General features: G+C 39.0%; 1 protein-coding gene across 1 annotated transcript; it reads right to left on the bottom strand.

Annotated features, from left to right (window-relative positions):
• Positions 1-79: 79 nt before the first annotated feature.
• RHPN2 (rhophilin Rho GTPase binding protein 2) lies at positions 80-26011 on the bottom strand. The gene is made up of 15 exons (XM_084269955.1): positions 25928-26011; positions 16437-16552; positions 14877-15005; positions 12518-12593; positions 11450-11527; positions 10793-10917; positions 9728-9894; positions 7378-7565; positions 5960-6116; positions 5398-5517; positions 5109-5303; positions 4303-4379; positions 3388-3534; positions 2796-2951; positions 80-1531 (listed from the first exon to the last, which is right to left on the bottom strand). Exons 1-15 carry the CDS (start codon positions 25994-25996, stop codon positions 1280-1282), a joined length of 2052 nt encoding a protein of 683 aa, XP_084126081.1. The 5' UTR covers positions 25997-26011; the 3' UTR covers positions 80-1279.

The following is a 26011-nucleotide window of genomic DNA, read 5'->3' as shown; positions in this document are numbered from 1 at the left end:
ATAGGTCTGGCTAGCACATAGATACAATACTAACTTTTGCTGTATCACCCAAGCTGTAGCAGAATCAAGAAGCTACTAGTAAAAGGCAGCAACTGATTTTTATTCTTAAATAAGCATCATCAATATATTTACACCTATTACAAAATAAACTAAAAATGAATGACAACTTTAAAGTTCACACCCAGATGCAAACTTCCCCTTAAGTTTTGAGTATCAAACAGCATATATCTACTCTGTAGATGGCAATGTTAACTAACACTACAGTGTTAGCAGTTCTTAATTTCAATTTTAGAAAATAGAAGAATCTCAGAGAAATGCTCACAGATTTTGTCTCCTTCCTTATATATAACCACTACTCAATTGTCTAAGAGGAGGAGAAAGGTTTTCTTATCTATTTGGTTTTTTACTTCGTGTGGTAGTAAGTATCCTGCTGCTTAGACTCCCAAGCACTTGTTTTCTCATGTGTTAAAAGCATCACCACAATTTACACACTCTTGATCAATGTACTAGAATAGGTCAATTTTGTGACTTGTTCCACAGCTATCAATTTTATCAAGACTAATGAGAAGTCTTATGGTAAGTAGGTTAAGTAATTTCAAGTTGGAATAATGCCTGTTTTTAACAATTGAATCAGCAGGCATTTAAAATGTTCTTTTTCTGATCTGGTTACAAGAGTTAGAAAGCTTTTTGTAGTTCAAAAGATCTTTTGACTTCTAAGCCTTCTAATTCTCCAGAATTAAAATTAACTATTCAGTTTACTCCCAGAAAAGATAGTGTCTGTGCATAAAAGCACCAACTATGTGACACTGGTACTTGGCACAAGGTTAGTTACTCTGAATATTCTTTTCCCTAGGGTTTAAAATAATTCATTTAAATACTGCTAAGTGATTTATTGACTCAACTTTTATGGAAAATCATCTTTTAGTGTCTCCCCTACTGTTTTTCATGCAGCATCAAGTTTGTAATAAATAATTCCCATCTATCATAGTTACAAAAATTACCCACGATACTGTATTTTGGAATTCCAAAAGGAATCCAGTCCTTATTTAAGCAATTTTATCAGCTACACACTGTTACTCCATACCTCCCAAGCCACTTTGTTCTAACCGTTTTACAGTTTCTGCCAGTCTCTGAACTTCATTGCGGCTCAGTACACAGTAAATGAAGTCAAATGGCATTTGTCTGAATTTACACACATAGATCTAAAGGTAGAATTGATCAATACTGTATATACATTTTAAAGAAAAAACTTTCATGGTAACAGATCCTTCTGAAAGATTCAATACAATGAACTCTCTGTATTCAGAAGCGTGAAGGGAGAAAGCTTCTTCTTAAACTGAGAACTTCCAGCCACAGCTGAAGGAAGGCAAAGGGTACTTGCAGCTTTCTGTCTATTTTTAGTTCCCCAACTTAGAAAAGGTAGTTTCAGTGGGGCTTTCTTGGTCTGATCGATCTTATCCTCTTCCATGGCTAAACAGATTAAGGAGTAGGTCTTCTGCATTCCCACAGAGTAAGTTGCGCTCTTACTATGCTGTAGGAAAGAAAGAAGCATTATAAAAATGAAGTCACCCAAAATAGGTCAAGGTTATGAAGATAACAAAAGATTACTATGCAAATAGTTTTCCAATGCAGATTAGAGCAAGCTTTCTGTGCTAATGACATACTAATGGGCACAAGGCCCTTGAGTGCTGTGATTCTGGGATTTTGCCCACATAGACTCAAGGGTATACTATGCAAGGCGTGAAGGGATTCATCATTTTTTTTTCATGGGCTGTGTTGTAGTAACCACTTGCTGGTATCTTTTGTAAGTTTAGTATATACTGTACACTTAAGTATGCAGTTCTTGCACAAATCTATGAAGGGGAGTCTTTTTGCTGTCTTTGGACAGGTTTCAGGCTGACTGCAACTATGACAACAAGAGCTACTGTAAGACATTGTTTTGAGATACCTGAAAGGCATGACCTCAGTGCTTCAAGGCACCTTGAGCTGTACCTTAAAGCAATTTGACTATATTCTAGCCTTTTGTTTCCAGTAACAGGTTCACAGGGCATCTGTGCACTTACTGCTGTCTTGTTTTGTTTAAGAAGTTGTGTTTTCTTAGTGAAAATAAGTAAGAGCACCTCTATCACTTCTAAGGCGACAATACTCCAGTGCCTAAGCTTGCCAGGGAATGTCAAAAGCACAAAGCAGTGGATTTAGCATAACTACAGGTTCTCTCACGCTACAAGTAACTAAGTTATTTGGAGCTTAACATTTTTAAGTCTTGTGATAATTTTTCATAAGTCTAAACCTCCGATAGCACCTTACTAATGGGCTAGACTGTTAGAAGTCCACGCTAGAATATACATACACTGCTATGTGATCTAATACAAAAGCCACATATGCACTGCTACCAGTGCACTGAAAATAGAACATTCAGGTCTACATGTTCATTTTGTTCCATTACTGTTTCACTGTGGCTTTTCCAATGTTAAACAGGATAATATCTTCATACTCTGGGACAAGTTGGGGAAAATAAAAATATTCCCTAGAATTTATAATGCAATGTGTGGTTCCATTACAAAAAAACACCTTATCACTCAACCCTCCTTATGCATACAGACATACTGTACTTGATCTTGCTAAGGCATGATAATTTAAATGGACTGTTTAAAACTGAACACATGCTTTATATAGTCACTGAAGGGGGGGATATCTGACTACATGAAAGTAAACATTAATCAGGGACTAAAGCTGGGAAACAGAAAAACCTCTCAAACATTCAATCTGTAAATCATATTTGCCTCATTGCATACCATAGATGCTGCTGTATCCTGGCAACTGATAACCTCCATCTCAATGGGCTGTTCTCCCATGCTTCTGAGTTTTTCCAGCACCTCATTCACTCCAAGCCACTTGCAATCCACACCACCTACTGAAACAATGTAGTCACCTTCTTTTAGGCCCATCGACTGCAAAAAAAAAAAATTGCACAGGTTATTGCATGAAATTATAAAGTATTTGTGTCATCATACAGTATCTGCCTTAAAGGCATTTCCCTGTTAGATGCCATAAAATCATTGCAGACCTTTCCTTCCCTTCCTGAGCCTTGTTGTTGTTGTTGCTACTTTCCAAAGCCTTTACCTCTTCTAACTTCCTGAATTAGACAGGGAATAACACTTCCTATTTAATCTTTAAGTGTGAACAGAAGAAGAAATCAACTCCAGTTTGATATGATGTATGGGATACGGATAGTCTAACATCTAAGGTGTATAAAGCACTGAAAACATATTCAGGTTATACAGATTGACTATGTATAGTAAAACTCAGTAAATACTCCATACAGCAACGTGAACAAGCTAAAGTTACCATTAAAGGACTGTATAGCTAGAGCTTGGATGTACTTACTGCTGCAGCACAAGCTGGATCAAGACAATAAATCTGCACTGGCGAACCTCCTTTAAGACTGAATCCTAGTTCTCCTGCCTCGGGGTGGATGTGAATGGTACGTGGAGCTGTCCATCTCTGCTTGGCTGAGAACACCGTCAGCGGGCCCTGGAGGTAACCAACATAGCAACAGGCACGTTATGGCTACTCTAATTCGTAAGTAACCATTTCTATTCTTTGAAGCTATAATGCTTTAAGCTCATCTGGTGTAGGTTTTACTCAGGTTAGCTTCTAGCTATTTCCACTGAAATTGAACAGTGAGATTTATCCCAGAAGTTTAGGATGGCCCCCTGAAGTGCTCAGCCCTATTGCCTAACTGTTCAGGTGATACTTCAAACAGTAGGATGATAGCAACTGTAAAGTCTTCTGAGGTATCTGTTAAGGGGTGCAGTCTTCTAGTTGCAGTAGACTCTAAGGTCTTCTATTACTCCATTTTGGAAGAGACAAATTGATTCACGAAACACAGATAGTTGCATTTAGGACCAGTATATGCAATTCCCTTTGTCCACCAACAGAGAGTTGTCTGAAAGACTGGCTTTGTAGCATACATTACGTATTCTGCACAGCCATCTCCAGCTACTACACGTTTCCTCCCAGCCTTTAAGTTGAATGCAATTATCTATTGAAGCTTTGTGGGATGTTTATAAAGGTTATGATGAATAAATGGTGTGCAAAGCCATATGCAAATGGAACTTTTATTCTAGTCTCAAGTTGATTTATACTTCTGAAGCTAGGAGTGATCTCTCCAGTAACTTTTGAAGAAAGCCCAGTTACTAAAGGACCATTTTTCAGGCTAAAATATTTATGCCCCATGTCTCAGAGTGCATTTACACTTGTTAACAAAATGACAGAGGTTGATAGAAGCATGTTACGTACCAGCCTGTGGAAGAAGTCTTTAACTTTCACCTTGGAAAACTGAGGAGCAATTGTTTCTATTTTGTGCTCTGTTTTAGCTAAAAAAGAAAAACAAATAATTTTTCTCTCAAGTATTAGTTAAAAGACATACAAGTTGGTTTTGCTTGGAGTTTTTTTTCCTCACATTTCAAGCTAGATGAAATTTTCTCCTAATCTCTTACCAGGCTTTAGAAATACTCATTTTCATGGAAATGTTTAAAACAAGTACCTGAATTTCCTTAAAAATGTCTTTAGAGCTCACAGTATCAATACAGATAACTTAAAAATAAATCCAAACAAAACTATGCTATTCTCCTCTTTATTTTTCTTTAAAAATATTTAAAACCAGCACTCATTCTTTCCTACTGCTTTCAAAGAGGAATGAGTTGGATGAGCTGGACTAATGTAGGAAGAATCAATAGCAGTCAAATTGAGTTACATGAGTCTGAGAGTTGTTCTACAAGAAACAGTTGTTAGTTTTCCCCCAAACAATTTTAGCTTTTAAAGTTTCCCCACTTCTTTCCTCACTAATGAGGTAGATTCCAGCTTTTTGGTTTTTGTGACTAAATAATAACCATTGTTACCTATCCCAGAAAGTTACATGGCTAGAGACAGAAACACTATAAAGCATCTATAACAAAATAATTTATCTGTGATTGAGGAAACACATAGTGTACAGTATTTAACTTGTACATTATTTATATTATGTATGTATACATATATAAAAAATAAAGGCATATCCCCCTCCAAGCTTATACACGTATGGTTAGATAGTTGTGTATACTTACGAACGACATCTGGAGCCTGGATTAGACTGAGGAAGTCATCTTCTGTCTCTTGCTGAGCATATTTAAGAAGTGAGCGTTTGTGTGCAGCTGTCAGAACCTCCTGAAGAACATCAATGTTTCGAAGCTTTTTGCACAGACCACAGACTCTTAGAGCTTCCTCATGGTAAACAATGGCTTTGCGTAAATGTGCTTTCCCTGAAAAACATTAGAAACTTGTTTGTGGTCCTCCACAGGCAATACAAGGTAACTTTCAGACTGTATCCAGTAGCTGTGTGAAACTGGCAGTTACCTAATTGTTTCCTTTGCACTTTGTCCTTTAAAACTGAGAGAACCGTCAATCCTTCAGGCACGTTGTCATATAACTGGGACAAGGCTTTCTCCTGCTGATCTTCATCATCACCGGGCTGCACTATAGTAATTGATACAGAACATAAACCATTACACATCTCCTGGTGTCCTGTTCCTTTAGGTGTATTGTTGTGTGGTGATTACTACCTTTTTTCCACATGCATTCCCAGATTGGTGGGAATTTCAAGTTTTTAGGAGTTTTACTATTTTTATCATCTGCAGCATGCAAGTAATACTTCTATAACAGAACATAGTTCAATTCTTTTCTATACTTAGTAGCAAGTAACAGACATGTTTCTCTTGTTTCTGCAAAAATTAGTGTTGAGCTTTCACATTCTTCTGTTAAGGACAAAAAAGCAGGGACTCACATCAACACGAAAATGTCCCAGATATATATATAAACATCAAATTTTCTGGCTCCCAGTCTAATTCATAAACAAAATTATTACTGTTTACATGTTTATATTCATATAAATAATAATAATAAGTAGTATAATTCTTACATTCATGGTCACACAGAATAGTAGCAATGAAGTAATGTGCCAGAGCTTTGTAATGGTCTGACTTTATTTGTGCCAGTTTTGACCAGGAATAGGGAATATTCTCTTTCACTGGTTCCTGATTCATTGCAGTGTTAACCAGCATGTAAACCTCTCCCACCTGAAACAAAGCACAGAATCAAAGTATGAGAATTTAGCACAAGTTATTAGGAGCTCAAGTCAGGGATAGTATATTCAGCCTCAAGATAATGCACTTAGCCCATCTGTTCTTGTACAAAACTGATTTGCTTTTCTTGTAGGGGAAAAATCAGAGATGGAATTTAAAGTTTTCCCCAAACTTAATTCCAGCCCTTTTGAACAATGTTCCCCCCACCCTCTTTAATGCGATGCACATTAAATTAGTCTATATGGCTTCAGAGTTCAATAAAAACCCCATATAAACAGGGTTTAATTTACAAATCTATTTCACCAGGTTACTTGAGCCAAGACAAAGGGTATAACAGTAGGCTTGTGCTTCGCTTCTGAAGCTGTGGAGTCATACTTAACTTGTGTGGTCTGGTTAGAACTGGGTTATTATCCTTTACGCAGAAGAAATACCATTTTAAGTAGTGAATGCTGCTTTAATGCATCAAACTACTCCACCTGCCAGAAGACAAAAACCCTTCCCCTCCGGCTGATCAATCCTACAGATAAGTCAGGGTGGCCTTACAGGTAGGAGAGGCTTTGCCTGTTTATCCAGTATGGAACCAGTTATATGTCTGCTACTATGAAATAGCTCAGAAAGCATGTGAATATTTTGTTGGCATATTCAATTTTAGATGCCAACAACCTCAATCAAATATGAACACTACTGTCTGGCACCCCGCCTGCCTCTCCATTCTTCAGGCACATCCCAAGACAGCTCTGCAGCTTCCAATCCGACTCTGCTCATCAGGGTCCCTCCCCCAGTTACAATCCAGTTATTCTTTTCGACGTAAGCTTTTTAGGTTTGCATAACCTCCAGCTGCTAGGAAATAACAGACAGGTTGTGTTCAATACTTTGAGAACTACACAAACAACCCTGTCCTTTTGTACATTGTTCTGTGGACAAGATCTGTACTGATTGAAAGAGCAATATGATAAATAGCCTGGGGGAAAAAAAAACCCTTCGGTCAATTCACTGCTCAGGTGTTTCTATTAAACTTCATGAACTAGGAACTAATACCAAATAGTAACAGTTCTGAAATAATGATATTTAAGTTGCAGCTATTTGCATTTAATCTTCTGAAAGGTTGTGAGCTGTCCCTCGATATTTTTGTTTCAGTAACAGTTGGTAACATTTAGGTTTAATAAATTCTGTTAATATTGCTAGAGGCTGTAGTTAGTAACACAGCACTGTAAACAGTTATCTTTAAGACTAAATTTAAAGTCTCTCATTTTACCTTGGCAACTTCCTGTGTCATTTTCACTAGTGTGAAAAACTCATTGCGTATTCCAGGAAGACCAATCTGCTCAAAAACACACTCTTGAGCTTGTGCAAGCATCATTTTTACTAGTACATTCAGCATAGCTGGGCTCATATCGTAACTTGGTGTGTGAGTAAAGGTCTCCTTTAAGTAGCTTAGGACTCCTGAAATTACAAAACGATTTTGTCAGCATTACAAAGAGAGAAACATGTGAACTTAGTTCTAGCACGTACCATAATTATTAAGACTGAAAGCATGCTTTCTAGGTACTGCACTACAGCCATCTGAAGGAATTCTCAGTAAATATGAAATTAAACTGACTTAGAGGTTTTGCTTTGCATTCCCAACATCTCCAGGCAGAGTTCTCAAAGTTACAAATGAGAAGAGCAAGTTTTAAGGGCAATACTTCCAGTTTTGTTTGTAACAGTTCTTGTAATTGACCATAAAACTGCTGAACTGAATGCGACTTGTACATGGGAGTGCTAGTCTAGGGCTTATACATGTGACAAGAAAGAGAAATCTACACCAGTGTAAGGAGGCACTCCTTGGATGGAAGGAAACTTAAAAAACCCACACAAAATTAATTATTAATCTCTTTGCAGATGTTGCCAAGTACCTTGTGTGCCCAAATGAAAGCTCAGTTCTATCCCTGTAAGTAACCTAACAAGGATATATTCAGTAGGGTGAAATTAGATTCTGCTCTAGACAGAAATATTAATTATTTCTATCATTTATCAGATTCCAAACACTAAATGTAGTGCAAATATTAAGTAACAGGGGATAGGAGCGTAATCTTCAGCATGCACGTCATCCAGCTGGTTCAGTGAGGTCTAATAGCCTGCTAATTGCTGATAATACTACAGAAGTATTGCTTTTTAAGTGTCCTAGCTTCTATAACCTACTACTTGCCACTATATGTGGTTCTGTCCATGTTGTGCTGCATTTCCCTACCACCAGTTTCTAAGGTTTTTCATTTTTGTTATACTTGTATCTTAACTTATGTTCTGACACGAGTTTGATTTATGGCCATCCCTGCACATCCCAAGTACTGACACAGCACCCTACTGAAAGGGCCTGCAAGCACAGGGTGGGGAAAAAAAGTTTTTCTTCAACATATTTCAGCTTATGCAGTAAGTATATACACACTGAGAGCTTTGTTGAGGATAAACTCTGTGCAACAGTTTCCATTCAGTACAGAGAAACGGTTAATTCATGCTCTATATCATGTCTCTACCAACATAATGAACAGTGTTACAGAGCCATGCACAGGTACAATGAAATGCCTCCTGAGCACATTGCTTTGGGGCCCTGCAAAGGTATTGTGGTAGCAAGCGATGCATTTCAATTTCTGAATTAATTCTGTTCTACAAGAACACTGCAGTGAAAAAGCAATTTTTTTTTAATTTGCAAAATGGAAGAAGTTCCTCCATTTTGTTGCTGCTCAAGTAATGAAATTTCGATGAAATACAAAGGTTGAAAATCAATTTTTAAAATAAATGCATAAAGAAAGACTTTTTTTGTTTTTCACTGCTGTATATCAAAGAGTTTTTATGACTTCAACTCTGGTCCACAGTTTGCAGCTGATAAAGCTACCCATACAGTGGAAACCAACAGCCACAGATGGTTAGTGCAGAAATAAGTTTTACAGTACATATTAATTATGTAGGTCACGTTGTTAAGCATTATGTGTAGCACAGATGACGTTTACAAAAAAAATAGAGAAAAGAAACTACTTGGGGAAAAAAAACCAAACAAAAGCTTCTATAACATTGTAGTTCAGCGGATATGATTCCCCTTATTAGAATTTGTATTTTTGTTACTTGGGACAGAGATAGACTGAGTATTTTGGACATGCTTGCCTTCAGAATCTATGAAAAATACGTAGTCAACTTCCAGTGAAATGTAAAATTCACTAGAGAACACAGTAAGATTAAAGAGACCATATGGAAAACTAGGTTTCAAGTAATTTATCAGCCCTTTAAATTGGTTTCTTTTATGGGTTTTACATCAGTGTAGTAACACTGAGGTAAAAGCAGCTATGTTGGCAAAATGAAGAACGAACAATGAAGCAGTTAATATTAGGGCTATTACTCAGACCTTTGAACTTCAGTTCATTAATCATTAACCACAGTATTCACTGCATGTTCAGACTACAGTTCCAGGATTTGAATTAAAGCTTCACTACAGCTCTTCACCAGGCTTCCTGAATTCCCCTATTCCTCCTTTTTGTGTAAAGAAGTCAGTGGGAAATTAAGAAATCTGCAGGGTGTCTGAATGAGATTAGGACATTTACATAAAGATCTTCCCAGTACTTTTAATTTTATACCTGCAGCTCTCTGAAAAGCCTCAACAGCATTTTCAAGTCCAGCCTGGGTTTGACGATTGCATCGTGTTCCGATCTGTGTGTAGAGAGCTCCAATATTGAATAAAATACTAGCTTTTTCAAGAGACAGATTTTGCTGACAAACTGGGACACCTGTAAAGGAATCATACCTTGGGAAACAAAATAATTGTTAAGATTAGCAGAATCCAGCAAAACTACAGATATGTTCATTTGTTTTTTTCCAACAGAGCAATAGCATTCTTAATTGTTCTGCTACAGCAAAAATGAAGGTGAATAGAAGATACCTTTATGTACTACTGCATGTTCAGTTTACGTGCTGCAAGCCAGGGAACAGCTTTATTTGGGGCTTAGTTTCCAGCAGGTTTTATACTATGCTTATGGAGGCACTATTGCATCAAACTCAAACATGCCTATAGAACATCACAGAGGCTCCAAGTATACTGGGGAAGTATCCATATGTGCTGCTATGTTCTCGTACTTGGATGTTGCCAAATATAACTATTGCATGATTAGATCCTCTACAGCTTGCATTTTAAAGTTTCTTTTTGCAGTTATGACTCAAAATTTAACAGTTCCTATTGGCTGCTTGGTAACCATCTTTTCATGGCAAAAAATTCTGAATTCAGTCAAAGCTTTGCTCACAGATGTAGTAAACACTCCACTACAGTAAATTAAGCTACCTCTCTTCTGGCCCAAATATTCTTCAACAAATTGAAGAAGGGGAATTAAGGTCTGACCCATTCCCCATCTGCTTTGTGCACCAAAGTTCAGATTCCAGGACAGGTCTGCATATTGTACCCCTCACCCTGCTAACCTGTAGCCCGAATCATAATCTAACCAATGGCTTCACTCTAAGAATGAACAGGGTGTATTGTAGTCTGGTTTACTCGTAACACTAAAGTTTTTAAAAGAAATTGACAAGGCACACTTCAGGGAGTGGGGAGGGAAAAGGCACACTGACATACCTCAATTTAAACATTAATCATTAATTGCCTTCTAATGTTGGGGGGTGGGGAACAAACAAAAGCATCACTAACTACAACTTACCATGTAAATAAGATTCCCATGTGTCGGGTGGGTGGGAAAAATCTGTTTTCTACATAACCAAGTTGAAGGAAATAGCTTATCAACATCTCAATGCCAGCTTCATCTCGGCTCGGGGTGCGACAGGCCTTAAAATACAATAAATTAAAGTGTATTCTCTTGAGTTACATAATGAATACTGAAACACCAAGGATAAAGCTCCACTTCCTTTGGACTTCTGTATGTCAGAGATATGTGGAAGCTGAGAACATTAAGCTTAAGGCCATATGGATGCAATCCAAATAAGAGTTTTTCAGCTGCACAAAAGTAGCACATAGGGAAGCAGGAAGGATCTGTTTGGCAAGTCTGAGAGTTAATAAAGGTTGTAGGTATTTTATGAAAGCAACGTTAAAAAAAAGTAGTTAAGACAAATCTTAACTTCAAAATATTTACAAAGTTGTGTCAATAACTCAATCACTGTATAATTTAATCCTTTTCTTCACCTGTTCTTTACTCAGATTGTACAGCTCTTGGACAATGGAGATTCATGCAACATATCTCCAAAAAAGTCAATAAGAATACGGTAAGGAGTAATAACAGAGGCATATTCTGATTTCATAAAAATGTTATTACTTGCAACTTAGACTGAAAGACCTCATGGTATGTCATACTTGAACTTACTTGTCTCAGATCCATGAGATCTGCTATTTCATCTTCATACTCGGAACTGTCCTCACTATAATGTTCCAAAATAAAGTCCTAAAAAAAAGGTAAAAAATTGGCATATCAAAAATTAACCTTAGCTATTCATTTTTTTTTCTGCAATCACAAGCAGTACAAAATTGATTCAGTTGTGATTTGCATCTATTCCCTTCCAGTCAATACTATAGCAACATGTATCAACAAGACTACAGGACAACAGAACTAATAATTTGATATCTGAGACAAGAAATTTCAGTCTGGTGTAAAGGAACCCAACTCCTATAACATCAACTCCATTGGATTTTAAAACAACAACTCTTAGTGGTTTTGAAAGGGACAAATGAACCCTGTTAGCTAAAATAACAAAGGAACCAAGTGACCATAAAAACTTGTTAACAGAAAGAGACTGCCAAATTCTTGTCGGCTATACTAGGGCAATTCCACTTAAATTAACAAAGCTGCAATGGCATCACATAGTACTAAAATCTGACCGTGGAGATTACAGAAGTAAAAGCAGAGACACATTCTATGGTGATATAAGATGGTTTACCATGAGGTAGAATCTACATTGCACAATACAGGGTAGTCAAAGGAAAAAAACCAACACAAAACCCCAAAAGGTGGCTCAAATAGCTAACAACGTGTATTAGCCAACAAACAAGAAGTGTTAATGCTAATAGTTTGGTCAGTGCAAGTTGGAGTGTCACTGCATAATGCAGTGTAAGATCTTCTTTACTATTTGCCTTCACACTGAGTAGTAATAGTCTTACTGGAACCAAAAACTGTAGAAGGAATTCTTATTCTCTTTGGTTAAACTCTGCTGATTCTAGAATGGGATTATTTATCTTCTGACTCCTTGCCATAGCTGGATGCTAGCAGTGACCCAAATAATTGGTGGTTAGTTTTCTAACATATTGGGATCTCAGTTTTAGGGCAAATGAAACAAAAAATAATTTGTACATAAATTACTTCTGCTTCTTTGAACAGATCTGAAAAGGAAATTATTTCTTTTAACTATTCATCCTGAACTAAGTCTCTGAAATTTACCTTAAGGGGAAGTGTAAAGTCTACTTCTTTGGTTTCCTTCAGGCCAAGAGGTACCAAGGGAATGCTGAAAGTCTCTCTATGGGGAAAAACAAAAACAAACATCAAAACAAAAATATTCAGAAATACTTATTTTCTGTTTGTAAGATTTTTGTTTCATCTGATGAGAGAAAGTTAGTATAGTGATGGCTGTTCAGGTAAAAGGTACATAAAAGTTCCTTCCTGCCCAAGAATGTCTGCTTCATGTCCTTAAACTCCTCAAAAGAGTGAGGAAAGCTACTTGCCAGCACTTTAATTTTCTTCAAGGAAAGAAAGAGAGACTCTCAAAGGCTGGCTTACCACATTTTAACTCAACTGTTACACAAACAGAAAACAGCTCTACAGCTGCTAGAAGACCTGTGATGGTAAGAGCTATGGATCAATAGCTATCATCAGTATTTTACAGGCTAACAATGTTTTCATATGTAGAAGTGATACATGTCTAACAGAGAGAAGCAGGGCCAAAATATACAAACTTTAACAGCGAAAGGACTAAGAGCAGGAAGTATGAGAACGACTTAGTTTGTAGACAATGCTAGGTGTTAACTACTAAACAAGTCAGCCTCTAAAATACCACTTTCTGACTTGAAAATTCCATCTTGGGAAGGTGGGAGTAGGAGTGCAGCTTCCTCAGCAGAGGAAGAGTCCTTAAACTCTGGCACAATCCAGAAAATGGCTCGTCTAGCTTGAAAAGGACTTCCAGGATATAAAGCCAAAACGCTACTACAGGTAGTACAAGAGGTCTGATTTCTACTAAGACCTTTGGAGAAACCACAATGCTTTTAGAACAGTGTCTTTTTTCCTAAAAGGAAGTGAGACACATGCACAAGAAATCCTAACTTACTGATTTAATGAATTCTAGTACCACCCACGGTCCCTGTGGACAACAGCATTTGTCATTCAAAGGAACTGAATTTCTATTTTTTAAGTTTCTAGAGGGCCACCACCCATAGTGTCAACATCATGGGGGCATTGAATGGGGAGGTGATCCTGGATTTCCAGAACTGAGTAGAAACATCATCATGCTTAATACAGCTGGACATGTGTGCAATTACTGGGAAGGCCAACCCTTTAGGTTACTAGGCTAAGCTGTAATGTGTTAATTGTGGGTGTGACCTCATACTGATGACTATATGCGCAGTAGCTATTAATAGCTGCTCAGTGAATTTATTTGCTATTAAAGGCTCAAGAGCAATTACAGAGGGAGTGAACTATTTTAGCTGAACATTAAAAGCATTTAGAGCTCAGAATGAACAGCATCAAAAAGGTAGAACACCATTCAGAACAGACTGGGGAAGCAGGGTCAGGAGAGAAAAAAGCCTCCAGCTGCAAGGTTTCTACCTGCCTTGGGGTCTGATCTGCTGCTCACCCTTCATTGAGAATCCAAATATTTCAAATATTCTTTAGCTTTAAGGAACAGTGCTTCTGGAGTCTTGTTTTAATTCACAAAGCCATAACTTTCATATGGCTCAACACTTTATATGCCTAAAATCTTGGAACCTCCCCCTCAACCAAAAATAAACCAACCACATTTTTGCATAGGGATGGAGGGCAGCAACTTCAGCACAAGTTTCTTTTTGATAAAAATGAATGTAAGTATTCTGCAGAGTTCCCTATAGTCCACCTGGAAGTTAACACCTAGCTAAGAATAGTGCTAAGGAGGACCCAAAAATTATACCACCCTCATATGAAGCACTTCAATTTCTGTCTTAAGCTGCTAATGGTAACTGAATAATAACATGTTTACTTTTAGGAGTAGCGAGAGATCTAACCAATACAGAAATCATCACAGTATTCAGGCAGTTAATAATCTTTAACTTTGAAGTTTGATCTCTGAGGCACCCATTTCAATTTGAAGTTTAGTGTACCCTTTAAAGTTGGAAAAATGAAGTTGCAACAATTCCGGCTTAATCTACTTAAAAAGTCTTCTGCTTTAGTCAACTAGCTTATGGATTTCTATCACTAGGTTTACTCACTCCAGAACACACAGAAGCAATTAGCCATTCTAGTACTGGAAATTCTACTAGGTTCTATATATGTGTCTCCCATGAAGTCCCCAGCGCTTTCAATTCTTGCAATACCCTCCTCCATGGAGGAACTCTGTATCTAAGGATTAGTGGTACATACCTTTCCCAAGTGAAAGACAAATATGCAGACTAACCCTTAGTCAACAAATCTACCGTCAAGTATGTTCTCTTCCTATCAAGCTCTCTGTTCCTTCACGTATTTATTGTCCAGCATTCACATTCACCTAGAAGCAATTTTGTTTCCAGTGGTAAGCAGAAGATCTGTTAATAACTGAGCAACTTAGCTTTATACTTACTCTGTATTTTGATAAACCTCTACTGAGATATTCAGTCCTTCCAATTCCTCCTTTAAGATCTGCAGGTCTGAGTTTACAAAACTCAGTTCCAGTAGTACCTGTTCTCGTACTTTGTTGTTGGTGGTGGCTCTGCAGAAAGTAAAAAACAGATAGGGTGGGGTTTTTTCAAATTGCTGAGGAAAAGGTTTTCTACATAAGCCTTGTTGACCTCCTTGCCAGCATTCTCAGCATTTTTAAGATTTTTTTATTTATCTTCTTAAGAGATGATACAAAACCTCATGTTTCAGAATTTATTAGGTTTTTCTATCAAGAGCGAGCCTGGAATAGTTTCCAGATAAGAACAGGCAGACACATGGAAGGTTTTCTATGCTAAATTTTCTGTTGTGATTAAGGGTCGGGCTTATTTTCAGACAGATTAATCAACAAAACTAAAGCATCTTAAGCAGAATCACTATCCTCTTTTTATATTATGTGATCTTTTCCTAAGAGATACAAGGGTGGAGGTGGGGGAGTCAGGAGAATTTTTTTTCCCCAAAGACTTCCTCACTTTATAAATCAAATAATGATCTGTTGAGACTTATGAACTTTTATTCTTAAGAAAACAACTTTCTTGTAAGACTGTTAGTACAGGATATTTTACAACCAAACATACAAGTAGAAAGATATTTCCTGCTAATACAATTAAATTTTCTCTAACTTTGTTTTATCAGATGCAAATAGGATTTTATCAAGTAATGGCAAGTTTAAGAAAAGTTAATTTATCCAAACATTTTCACTTCTCTAAGGGAAGTATATTGATTAGATTTTTGTCCTTGGAGACCCATTGTTGCTCCAGTTGCAGAGAAACAGACTCTATAGGACACTATTGCAGATAGATTGGGGAATTTTTCAGTTGTTCTGTTTGCTAACCAGTTAATGACTGGATGTAATAGCCTCGAGACAGGGTCAGTGTAAGGCCATTCCTATGGAGACAGCCACATAAGAAACTGTGGCTTAAAAAAAAATAATTTATTGTTCAAAATATAATAAAGGGCAAGTCTTCCAGTTACTTCAGACTGTAGGAGAATTTGGTGGTAACTGTAACCCAGTTCAAATTAGATGTGTGCTACCCTGCTACTCCTCCATCACTACTACACAGAATAAAGGTAGCTGATGGCAGAGCCCAGATCTAAAGGATCTTGGAAAAAGCAACAGTATAGCAACAATACCTTTAGTTGATCGAAGATGTAAGGAGGACTCATTACAATATTCAGCAAGGTTCACTTGCCATTATCAGTAGCAATAAAGCTGATCAAAGAGATCAACACAAGATAGCCTAACATTCAGCACATTCGTGGAAACCAGCAGCTTTGAAAGTGCACTTTATAGCAGCTAATTGATTCTACAGAGCTACAGCATTAAGAGAACTTCAGGGAGATTCACAAAGCACCCACCAGTAATTCATGTGGCATGTTAGGGGAACAGTTAGGCAGACCAGGGAAAAAGCAATAGCTAAGAGACAGTTAAAAATTTATCATTTTTGTCACTCAGCTAAGAGGACTATGAAGTTGTGACACATACCTTAAAAGGTTTTCAGCACCAGCTCTCATTCTTACTGCTTTTAAGATCTGTTGGTTTAGGACAGCTCTTTGATTTTGCAGTTTGCTTCGACCAGTCTCAGCAAGAGGATTACATCCCTAGAATTTAGGAAAGAAATTTCTCGGTTGCTGTTGGAAGAGACTGAAAAGGGACTGAGTTTGAATGAACTTTAATGGCCTGGGCTCTGTATGAATACAAATTAACTACATTAACATCAATAACGAGTGACTGACAGTGTTTCTTTTCTCAGACCCTGGTTATGGCAACCAAAGTATTAACACCGAGGCTAAACTTTTTTTTTTAAAAGTTTAGGTACATGTGTGAGCCAGTCTGTTCTCCCCTAAAAACCTTCTGAAGCTATTTTTCAATTACAACCAAATCTGAGTGTTACTACGTTTCTGTAGGCTTCAATAAAAGCAATTATCTGGCAAGGCTTTTGCTTAACCTTTGCAAAATACCAGAGTGCTATATTGGGATGTATGCAGCTGTACAACTTACCAAAAACAGGCTTTATGTGGTGGCACCATTGCTCACACTTCTAAGAAGCTTTATAAGGATCAGTGTTCATGTTCCTTCAGATGCCCAGACATTCAGTACAATTCCTAGTCCTTGTCCCCTAGGTTCTTGCCTTTAAGCCTCAAACTTGGTTTTGACACAATACTATTGACCTGCACAGCTCTTCTTTACACCCAGGAAACACTCTGGAATCTTTAGGTCTCCCCTGCCCTAACACACCAGCACCTTTGAATACCACACCAAGAACATGACTGAGTTTCATAAGTTATTTTATCTGCATATGATCACAGCACCAGATGCAGCCATTTATCTGCCCATTAGTTTTTCTTGTTACCTGTTGGCCAAGATTTCCCGATAGCTCAGTGTCAAGCAAGATGGGATAAGACAGAATATAGAATAACACAGTTTCACAGGGTTAGGTGATGATTACACATTCAGATACTAATCAAATGAAGCGCCTTACAAAGTAAAGCACAAAATCCAGAATTCACAGGACATGCATACCTTACACAAGCATCAGACTCAAACTACTGCAACCTGTGTTTGAGCAGGACCGGGCCATTGTATTCTGGTGAGTGCTGATAAGCTAAAACTGTTATACATGAATAGGACTGCATGGGTGGGGTTTTTTGTTGGTTGGGAGAGGGTGTGTGGGTGGTTTTTTTTTTTTGTTTTTAAGAAACACAATATTAACACCTTATTTAAATAAGTTCCACTTATTCTTTGCCCTTCTCCACCCTCTTTTTAAAGCATCAAATGTCTTTGGATATTAATACTCATTTATAGGCAACCAGCACATTACCACAGCCTTAAGTACTGATTTGAAGCAAATGAGAGCACTCTGCTTAAGGTTTACCCTTAAATAAAGCATGTCCTCTTGAGTGGCCTTGCTGAGTATTATTACAAAGCTTATCAGGATCCTACTGGATTGTGCATTACTCAAGAAGGAAGATCAGATGTATCTGATACAAGTCTTCCCTCAAGTACCCCACGACTAAGTTATGCACTATTTTGGACCATTTACTTCAAGCAGCCTTCCTAAACATATCCTTGCCTTGCCCGTTTTCATTTTCTCTGTTAAACTGAAGCTTCTTTCCAGCACTCCCTGCCCTTCCTGCATGCCAAACAAGTTTCATGACATCATTCAAATACTTCTTTACTGCTCTGCTACTGGAAAATTTTTCAGGCAGGTTAACTGCCTGCTTCCCAAGACCACGTAGCTCAGTAGAAGGGTTGTGTTTACTTCAGTGGACCTTTGATCAAGCTCCAGCCCAAAAATCAAACAAGCTCCCATTGAGAAATGAGATTAAAAACTGTGGTGATCTTAAACTCTGCAAAGAGAAAAAGCAGCAAAGATGTTTCCTTGCATTTCAGGACCAGGCACATTAATGTCTGTATAAAGCTCTAATGCAGAAACAGCCCTGGTGCCTAATAGGACAAGGTATGGACACACTGAGGGATCTCTATTCCCTCCCATGTACCTGGAAGCACTGTGCTGTGGTTTCTTGGAGAAAGGCATCTTGTTTTCAGGAGAGGGTCACCTGCTACCAGCATATACCTCCCATCTACTTCAAAGCTTGCAAGGAACTCGTATTCTATCTTTTGGAAAGTGTTGCTTTTTACATCTCCTGCACAGGGGGTGTGGACACTCAACTAGTTGGTGTTCATTTGCAGGCTTAAACTCTTTATTGTGATTAGGCTGACAGAAAACTCATAGCTAGAAATCTGTATAGAGGACAGTGAAAATAATCAGTATCTGCAAAAAGACATGGACAATACACAAATGGGAGAACACACACCCCCCCTTCTGTAAAAGTACAAAATCTATATACTATAAAGTTACTTAGCAGACAGGTCCAAGAGAGTGCTTATTTCGGTTTTCCTCCACGTAGAAGATCCCTTTCCCAGACAGTATTTGTACTCATTTAACATTTGGACAATCCCAAGAATGTTAATGTTCAGTTCATTATAGTATCTGGCAGCCAAATTTCCCAGTGGTTTCCACACCTACTGTTTAATTTCTTGTCAACAGGATGCTAGATGCTTCATTTAATTACTGTTTATATCTTTGCAGAGTCAAGACAACTGTGAGACCTAACTGAATTTTACCCTGGCTTTTATACTATCAGTAAAATTACTAATGAAATAGCAACAAAAGATTGGTTGCAAACTAAAGAAGTTGCAAAAGTGACCAAGAATGGAACATGATTTAAGCTTTCATTCATGCTTTTTTCCCTTTGGGGAGAGGGGGCAGAAGTAAACTGAGCATCTTATCTGTGAAGACAATTCAAATGGTAAACTCAGATGTCAGTTTTAGAACTTTTTCCCCTTTCAGAACACTGCTGCACTTCATGAAGAAGCATTTAAAGTACTTAAAAAGCTTTTATTGGTTGAGGAACTAATAATCATAATGATGTTTAAAATCTAAAGTTACTTTATTTCTTCCTGCTTGGTTGAATAGTACTATTATACTGCAGAATTAGGAAGCTGGTATGTTTTATCTATTATCAGAGGCAATACCTACACAGAGTTATAGATTCTTGCCATGTTATTTATGTACCTGGTCAGGTAGCATCTTGAAAGGAGACGCTGATATTATACAAATATCAGGCCTCTATGTTTAACAGCAATCCTCTGACTAATCATTGGGGCATGCTGACAGATTCCAATGGGATTGCTGCCCATCTCTCTTTAGAATCTATGCCTCATTTTAGGTGGCAGAATATCCCACTGAATTTTATTTTTAAGTTTGTAAATATTATCACACACATGCTTATTTGGCAAACAGTTGTATTATGGATGTCAGAGGGATGTCAGTGTGATGCTGTCTCTGACAGACCAGGCACAGCCAGCCCAACAGCTCAAGCTGGGTTAAGAGACAGCTGACTGACTGCTCAGGACTTAGGTGGGATTTGGGAAGATGGTATTCTGCAGATGGCAGGAAAGCAGAGGGTAGCAAGGCAAGCCTGTAGTCAGGTACTTCAGGTTAGTTGTGGATGGATGGTATCTTGACCCTGTACAAAGCACCAGAGCTTTGAGCGTCCCATGTGAAAGAGAATTAAACTCCCCCAGTCTAAGTGGTATAGGGAGTTATATTTGTGGTTTTCCAAGTTTAGGCTCTAGGCCTTGAGAAACAACATGCCACAGAGGGGAGATAGCTGTCAAAAGCGTGGTGCTCAAATAAAGAAGCAGTTCCATTTAATTGGGATGCCAGGAAGTTCTTTCTTTAAGACAGAAGTATTTTTAACATCAGAAATCCAATTGTGAGGGACACCTAAATCATGACTGTTTGCTAAACTATGAGTAATCACAGTAAGCATTTGAAATTAACATAAATATGATTTATGAAGTAGTGGTTTGAACTTTTAAGATGAGCCACACACTATCTGAAGGTGACACAGAGTTGAAACTGGGTGTGCCTTCTTACTTAAACGAAAGCATTCCTTTCCAGCCCGCGCAACTTGTGCTGCCTGTCAAGCCCAGCTGCGTACGCAAATGGCCATATCCTCCAGATATTTAAACATTTGTGTCATTTAACTTACGTGCTTAACTTCTTTGGCTGTAATAACAACTGTAAACCGCATGATTCACACAAGTATTTCTAGAACTGATCCTAAGTCCTGCTAAATTATTACTTTTATTTCCTTACCTTCTTCCACAACTATAATTAAAGTTTCTCCTTGCATGTTTTTACTGGTTTGATTTTGACATTTTAGCTTTGCACTGCAAGTCTTTCGATAGTATAAGGTCCAAGTTTAAAAAAAAAGTAGATGGGAGAGAGGAGGAAAGTCTGGTCTTCTAAAGCCTGGTCTACTTGTGCTATGAACATGTATTTTTACAGTTCTAAGTACCTACCACCAAAGGTCAGTATGAAGGTTTAGAAGTAATTATTATATTAAATTCCAAACACACATTTTCTAGACAACATTCTATCTTGCCACACTTCTCACTAAGCAAAGTGAGAAGCAGTATTTTGTCCGAGATGCCATGTCTTGACTAACCAAGTTTCAGATGATTCTTAGTTTCACAGGAAGGCCTACTTTCAGTTTTAGGTTTTATGAGTGTCTGTATGATGAGTGGACATGCATAATAGAGGGGGTATGAATCATCACAACATTGTTTCTGTCCTGCCACACAACTGCAAAGAGAACAAACAGGCAAATAAATATTCCTGTGCTAATGCTAATGTTGAGGTTGCCTGGCTACTAATGACTAAAAAGAACCACATGAGTTAAACCCCAGTGGAAGCACAAGTGTAGCAGGTTGGAAAACTGATACATTAACCACAGCTGAGGGGAAGCCCTGCAGAAGAAACCCCAAAAAGTTATGGGAGGGAAAGAGAGAGAGTAATTAGGGAAGTGCCAATTCATGAGCTGGTTACCATACCTATCATCATTTTCAGCCTGGTGTTTCATTTATGGGAGTGATTGCTTTCTGGTTTTAGCCTTTTCCCCTGAATGGGAGGACTAATATATATTGCATGTCTTTCTGAATCACCATCTTGGTCTCCAGGTTATCTACCCTCAAAGATAAAACCAAAGCTTTAGAAAAGGTAAAAGAAAAGAAAATAACCATCTTCATTAAACTGGTTGAAATCTAAAAGACTTATTAAGCGAGCTGTCCCACTGCTCTACCTCTATACAGTATGATGGACTGCTACCCAGAACAGCCAAAGTGAAGACAGAAAGCTTAGTGCTGCTTGGAAAGGTACAGAAAGGGTAACCCTGGAAAATTAACTATGGCTTTTTTCTTATAATTTATTGTAACTCCCTGACTGAGTAGGAAATTTGAAGAGTTATGGACTCTGTAAGGTTTTACAAAGCAGCAAGCTAAGATGGAAGAGATAAAATAACTTGATAGATATCTATCTCTTCCTTGCTCTGCTCCTACCACCAAAAAAGCCCCAAACCTCCCACTAATAGAGAGCAGGTGTAGCCCTACTAATAGGTCCCCAACACAAGTGCTGGATCCTGGGACTGGATGAGTACTACTTTGTAAACATCCCAAGTTCTGTACTTTGATTGCCATGGTTTTGGGGATATGTATTTGTGAAAGCTTACCAGTTACATGGAGTGGTGTGTTCAAACAAAAGAGGAAGAAAAAAAAAAGACAGATAACAGCTTGAAAATAAGAGTTGCTTCTCCCACAAAAATTCAGAAGTAACTAAAAAGAAACCCAGGAGGAGGTCTGAGAGGCCAAGCAATCTACAGAGATAGAGCAGGCTTAAGGAATAACTTTCCCAGATGTAGGAGAAGCATCTGGCAAAAGGAAAGCAGCACACAAGGACAAAGCTGCTTTAATTACTATCAGTCTGTTGAAAAATCTTTTCTATCTTAAATGCCTTGCTCTTTTAAAACAAATTGTTCTCTGGTCTTATCAGTAGTTTTGTCACTATTTTCTGCTGACCACAGACTCTTTCACAGGGAAGAAAGACTGGAAGCAGAGCTTGGATGGACATGCAGGATACGCATGGCTAGTTCACAGGTTGCTGCCAGCAATACTGAAAGAATGTGGAACTCCACACAGAGGAGGTCGAGGCATGAGGCTGACCGTCCCAGAGCATGTGCACCACCCCGGAGTACAGGTACAGTTTGCACTGGCAGTGTACCATGGAACACACTGAACTAAGCTATCTGCATGTGATGGCTGAGATAAACAAAACAGTAGCAGAACCAGTTTCCTGGTGTGTTATCTTGCCAGAAAGTAAAAAGTTCTAGACAGAAGCTCTATCTTCCTCTTGATGGAAAGGAAGGTGCCATATGCTCTTCAGGACACCAGCGAGGATTTTTTTGTTGCTGCTGGGTTTTGTTTTGTTTTTAAAACTAAAATCCTTCTTACAAGCCAAGTTGCAGCTAATGAAATGGTTAAAGAGGGTTCTTTTGGAGGGGAAGATAGAAGGGGAAGGGAATAAGGCACCACAGTCAGTTGCATATACCCTATATGGCAGCACAGGTAATTGCCTCAAAACTAGATATTTAAAAAAAAAAATTCCAAGCCAGCTCAAAGCATCTTACAGGTTGAAGGAAAACTTAATTTTGCCTACATAAATGACAAACCTTTGCCATGGGGGAAAAGGAGATAATGGACAGAGACAGGGTAAGGGAATGAGGAAAAAGGTCACTACAGAACAACTCTGACATCACTGGAAGGGAAGGGAAAGAGGGAGTCTGACGAGTTAATGGTGCAAGCAGAGTGCAGTAGCTGTCACATCTCATACTCATCTACCTGTGTCACAGTAAGCCCAACTTCCTAGTGTGGTAACAGAAGTCAAAGCAGGAAACAGGATCATGTATCTCTTTTGCCCGTTTCTCATCACAGCCCTTTACACAGAGCCTGTCATAGTTTTACAGGGCCTCCTCCCTACAGGGAAAAGAGCACACTAAGCAGGAATTAAGTCATTTTACGTATTGCATCTTGGGTATACTTAGGGTGTTTTCTGGTATGATGAATTTAAGATTTCAAAAAGCATAATACACAAAAGGGGCAAAAAAAGCCAGGTTGAACCTGGTTCCTACAGTAATCTGTTTTATTGAAAGAAAAATACCAATATCCTGAAACATAGATACTGTGTGAACTGCTCTATGTTCCTCAATTACAAAATTGCATTGTGTACAGTGTTCTTGAGAAGTATGGAAGGCAATCTCATTGTGGAAACCCTTTTCTGAGCAGGACTGACACAAAAAAAAAGTGTTTTCACATTGCTCCACGGCTTATAGAATAAAAAGGTCAATTTAGCATCCTTTAATCTTTTGATGAGGACTAGCCTTGGAAATTTATGTGATTCTGCACCAACAAAACTGGTAAATCAACCCTCCAATTCTTTCAGAAAAACAAAAGCAGTATGACTTTAAAAAGAGGGGAAAGTGATACAAAGGAACTGGGGGGTAGTTTATGGACACACGTGAACAGCTCAATCACTAGTTGCCAGTGCAGGAAATCACCTAGCATACCATTCAGATGAACATGTAAGACCGTGTACAAAGTGTCTTTTTAGGTTCCCAACTTTATGTGTTCAAGATTCCAGGAGTGGGTTGTTTTGCTTGGGGTTGTTTTTTTCCTCCCCCCCTCTTCTAGAGCTACTGAGTCAGAATGAAAGCTCTGATCTTTGAGACCATTCCACTAATGTATAACAAGGAATACTGGTTTCCTGCTTACATCTAACATTTAGGGACAGAAGGCTTTGAGCACCCAGCCTGATCTGAAGTTTACAACTTCAATACAGACATTTAAGAGCCAGATGAACTTTTCAAAGATCTGAAAGAGCAGAGGAAAGAATGTTCTACTGCAACACTGGCTTACCCAGAATTACTTAATATTTGATTCGTATAAATTTTCTAATGCTTCAAGACATAAGTAATTGAAAACTGGGAAAAATGCTTATGATTAGGTATAAAATTGATATTATGGTATTTTCATGTGAGAAAGACTTATTTCCCATCCAGGAGATGGGGTTTACACTGATCTAATGCCATTTAGTGAACTTAACCCTAACAAAATTTAATTGAAAATAAACTCAGTCCTTTAGCGAAACCAAGTATGGAAGATCTACTGCTCTTACGACTTACGAAGCATAATTTGACTAACTTCAGTTAGTCCCTATCAGTAAAAATGAATGGGTGGAAGAGCTGATTTATCGAACTTGACAAGGTCATGAAAACACAACTTTTACTAAAATGCCTCAAAGCAGCCTATGAGCATCTCATACTACAGAAAAGAAATGTGAAAACTAAGTAATTACAACTTTGCCACACGTTTCCTGCTACAGACTACTAGGACAGAAGTGATTACTCACTAGATGTTACAGTAGGATTACTCAAATGAACAAACCAGACAAGATTTGGTCAGTTTGGTTTCACGCTGTCTGTTTTATATAGAGCAGTACCGATTCCTTGCAGCATGGCTGGCACAGGTAAACCTTCACTTTCAGCTGCAAGCAGATCTGCTAAAGGGAAATGTCGTTGCTTAGCTACTGCGGGCTTGTGAATTTGGTAAATACTGGGGGGACAAAAACCAGACAGCCCTTAAAGAGGGCAACGGAGCAAAGCCTATGTGACCCCCTACCACGTAATCCAGGCGGTAGCTGAAACGCGTGCAGCAATAACCTGATGTATGAGGCGCTGTATTTTTCCCTATAAAGAGCTTATGGTCTCCACACGAAAATCCAGTGTACCTACACCCCTATTTGAAGCCCATCAAGAGAAGTTACAGGTGGACCAAACCTAAACAGCGAGGGAAGGGTGAATCAAAGCTCCCTGAAAACGGCACTTACTGCCCTTTACCTCCGGTGAAGTTCACAGAAGCCCACAGGGCTGCATTAGAGGCGATACTTAACTATAATTACGGCTGTGCAGAAAGAATTCAGGTGCAGGCTATGGCATAAGCCGCCCACTCAGTCTGCAAAGTAATTAGGGCAGATGTTCATTAAAAACTTCCTACGGAGCCTGTTAACTTCACCGCCTTACTCCAGTAAACTTTCTTACAGGTACACAAGGCAATTTACTAGAGAGCGAGCGAGGGGACAGAGCGAGGAGATAAGAGTGCAGGGAAGAAAGACAGAAGGTGGAATCCCGCTCGCTTTGTTGAGGCATGAGCGTTCCAGGCCTACGAGGTGAGGCGAAGCCCGGGCCAGCAGAGGGTCGTGCGGGTGTCGGCACCGCTGCGGCCGCCCGAGACCCCGCGGAGCGCCCCGTCCGCGCCGCCGCCAGCGCAGCGCGCACCCCGCGGCCGGAGCCCGGCCCCTGCAGACACGCTCAGCCACAACCGAGGTCCGCATCGCTCTCCCGCCCCCCTCTCCGAGGCCGGTCCCCGCTGCCGAGGGACGCGGCTCAGCATGCTCTACCACGAGAAAGCATCAGCCCGCCAGTGCCCTAAGAACCCACGGGGGAGCTGCTCAGGCCACAGATCCCACCGGACACACTGCCCACCGCCACCACCGAGCCCACAGCCGCGCCTCCCACCTTCCGAAAGTAGCCGTCCTCCGCCGGCTCCGCTGCCTGGCAGCCGCGGGGCGGCAGGGTGTCTGTCATCTCCGGGCGAGCGAG

Source organism: Gallinula chloropus (assembly GCF_964237585.1).
Source record: "Gallinula chloropus genome assembly, chromosome: 13".
Classification (NCBI taxonomy): Eukaryota; Metazoa; Chordata; class Aves; order Gruiformes; family Rallidae; genus Gallinula; species Gallinula chloropus.
The sequence above is the reverse complement of the archived record's forward strand: the minus strand, read 5'-3'. Positions and strand labels throughout refer to the sequence as shown.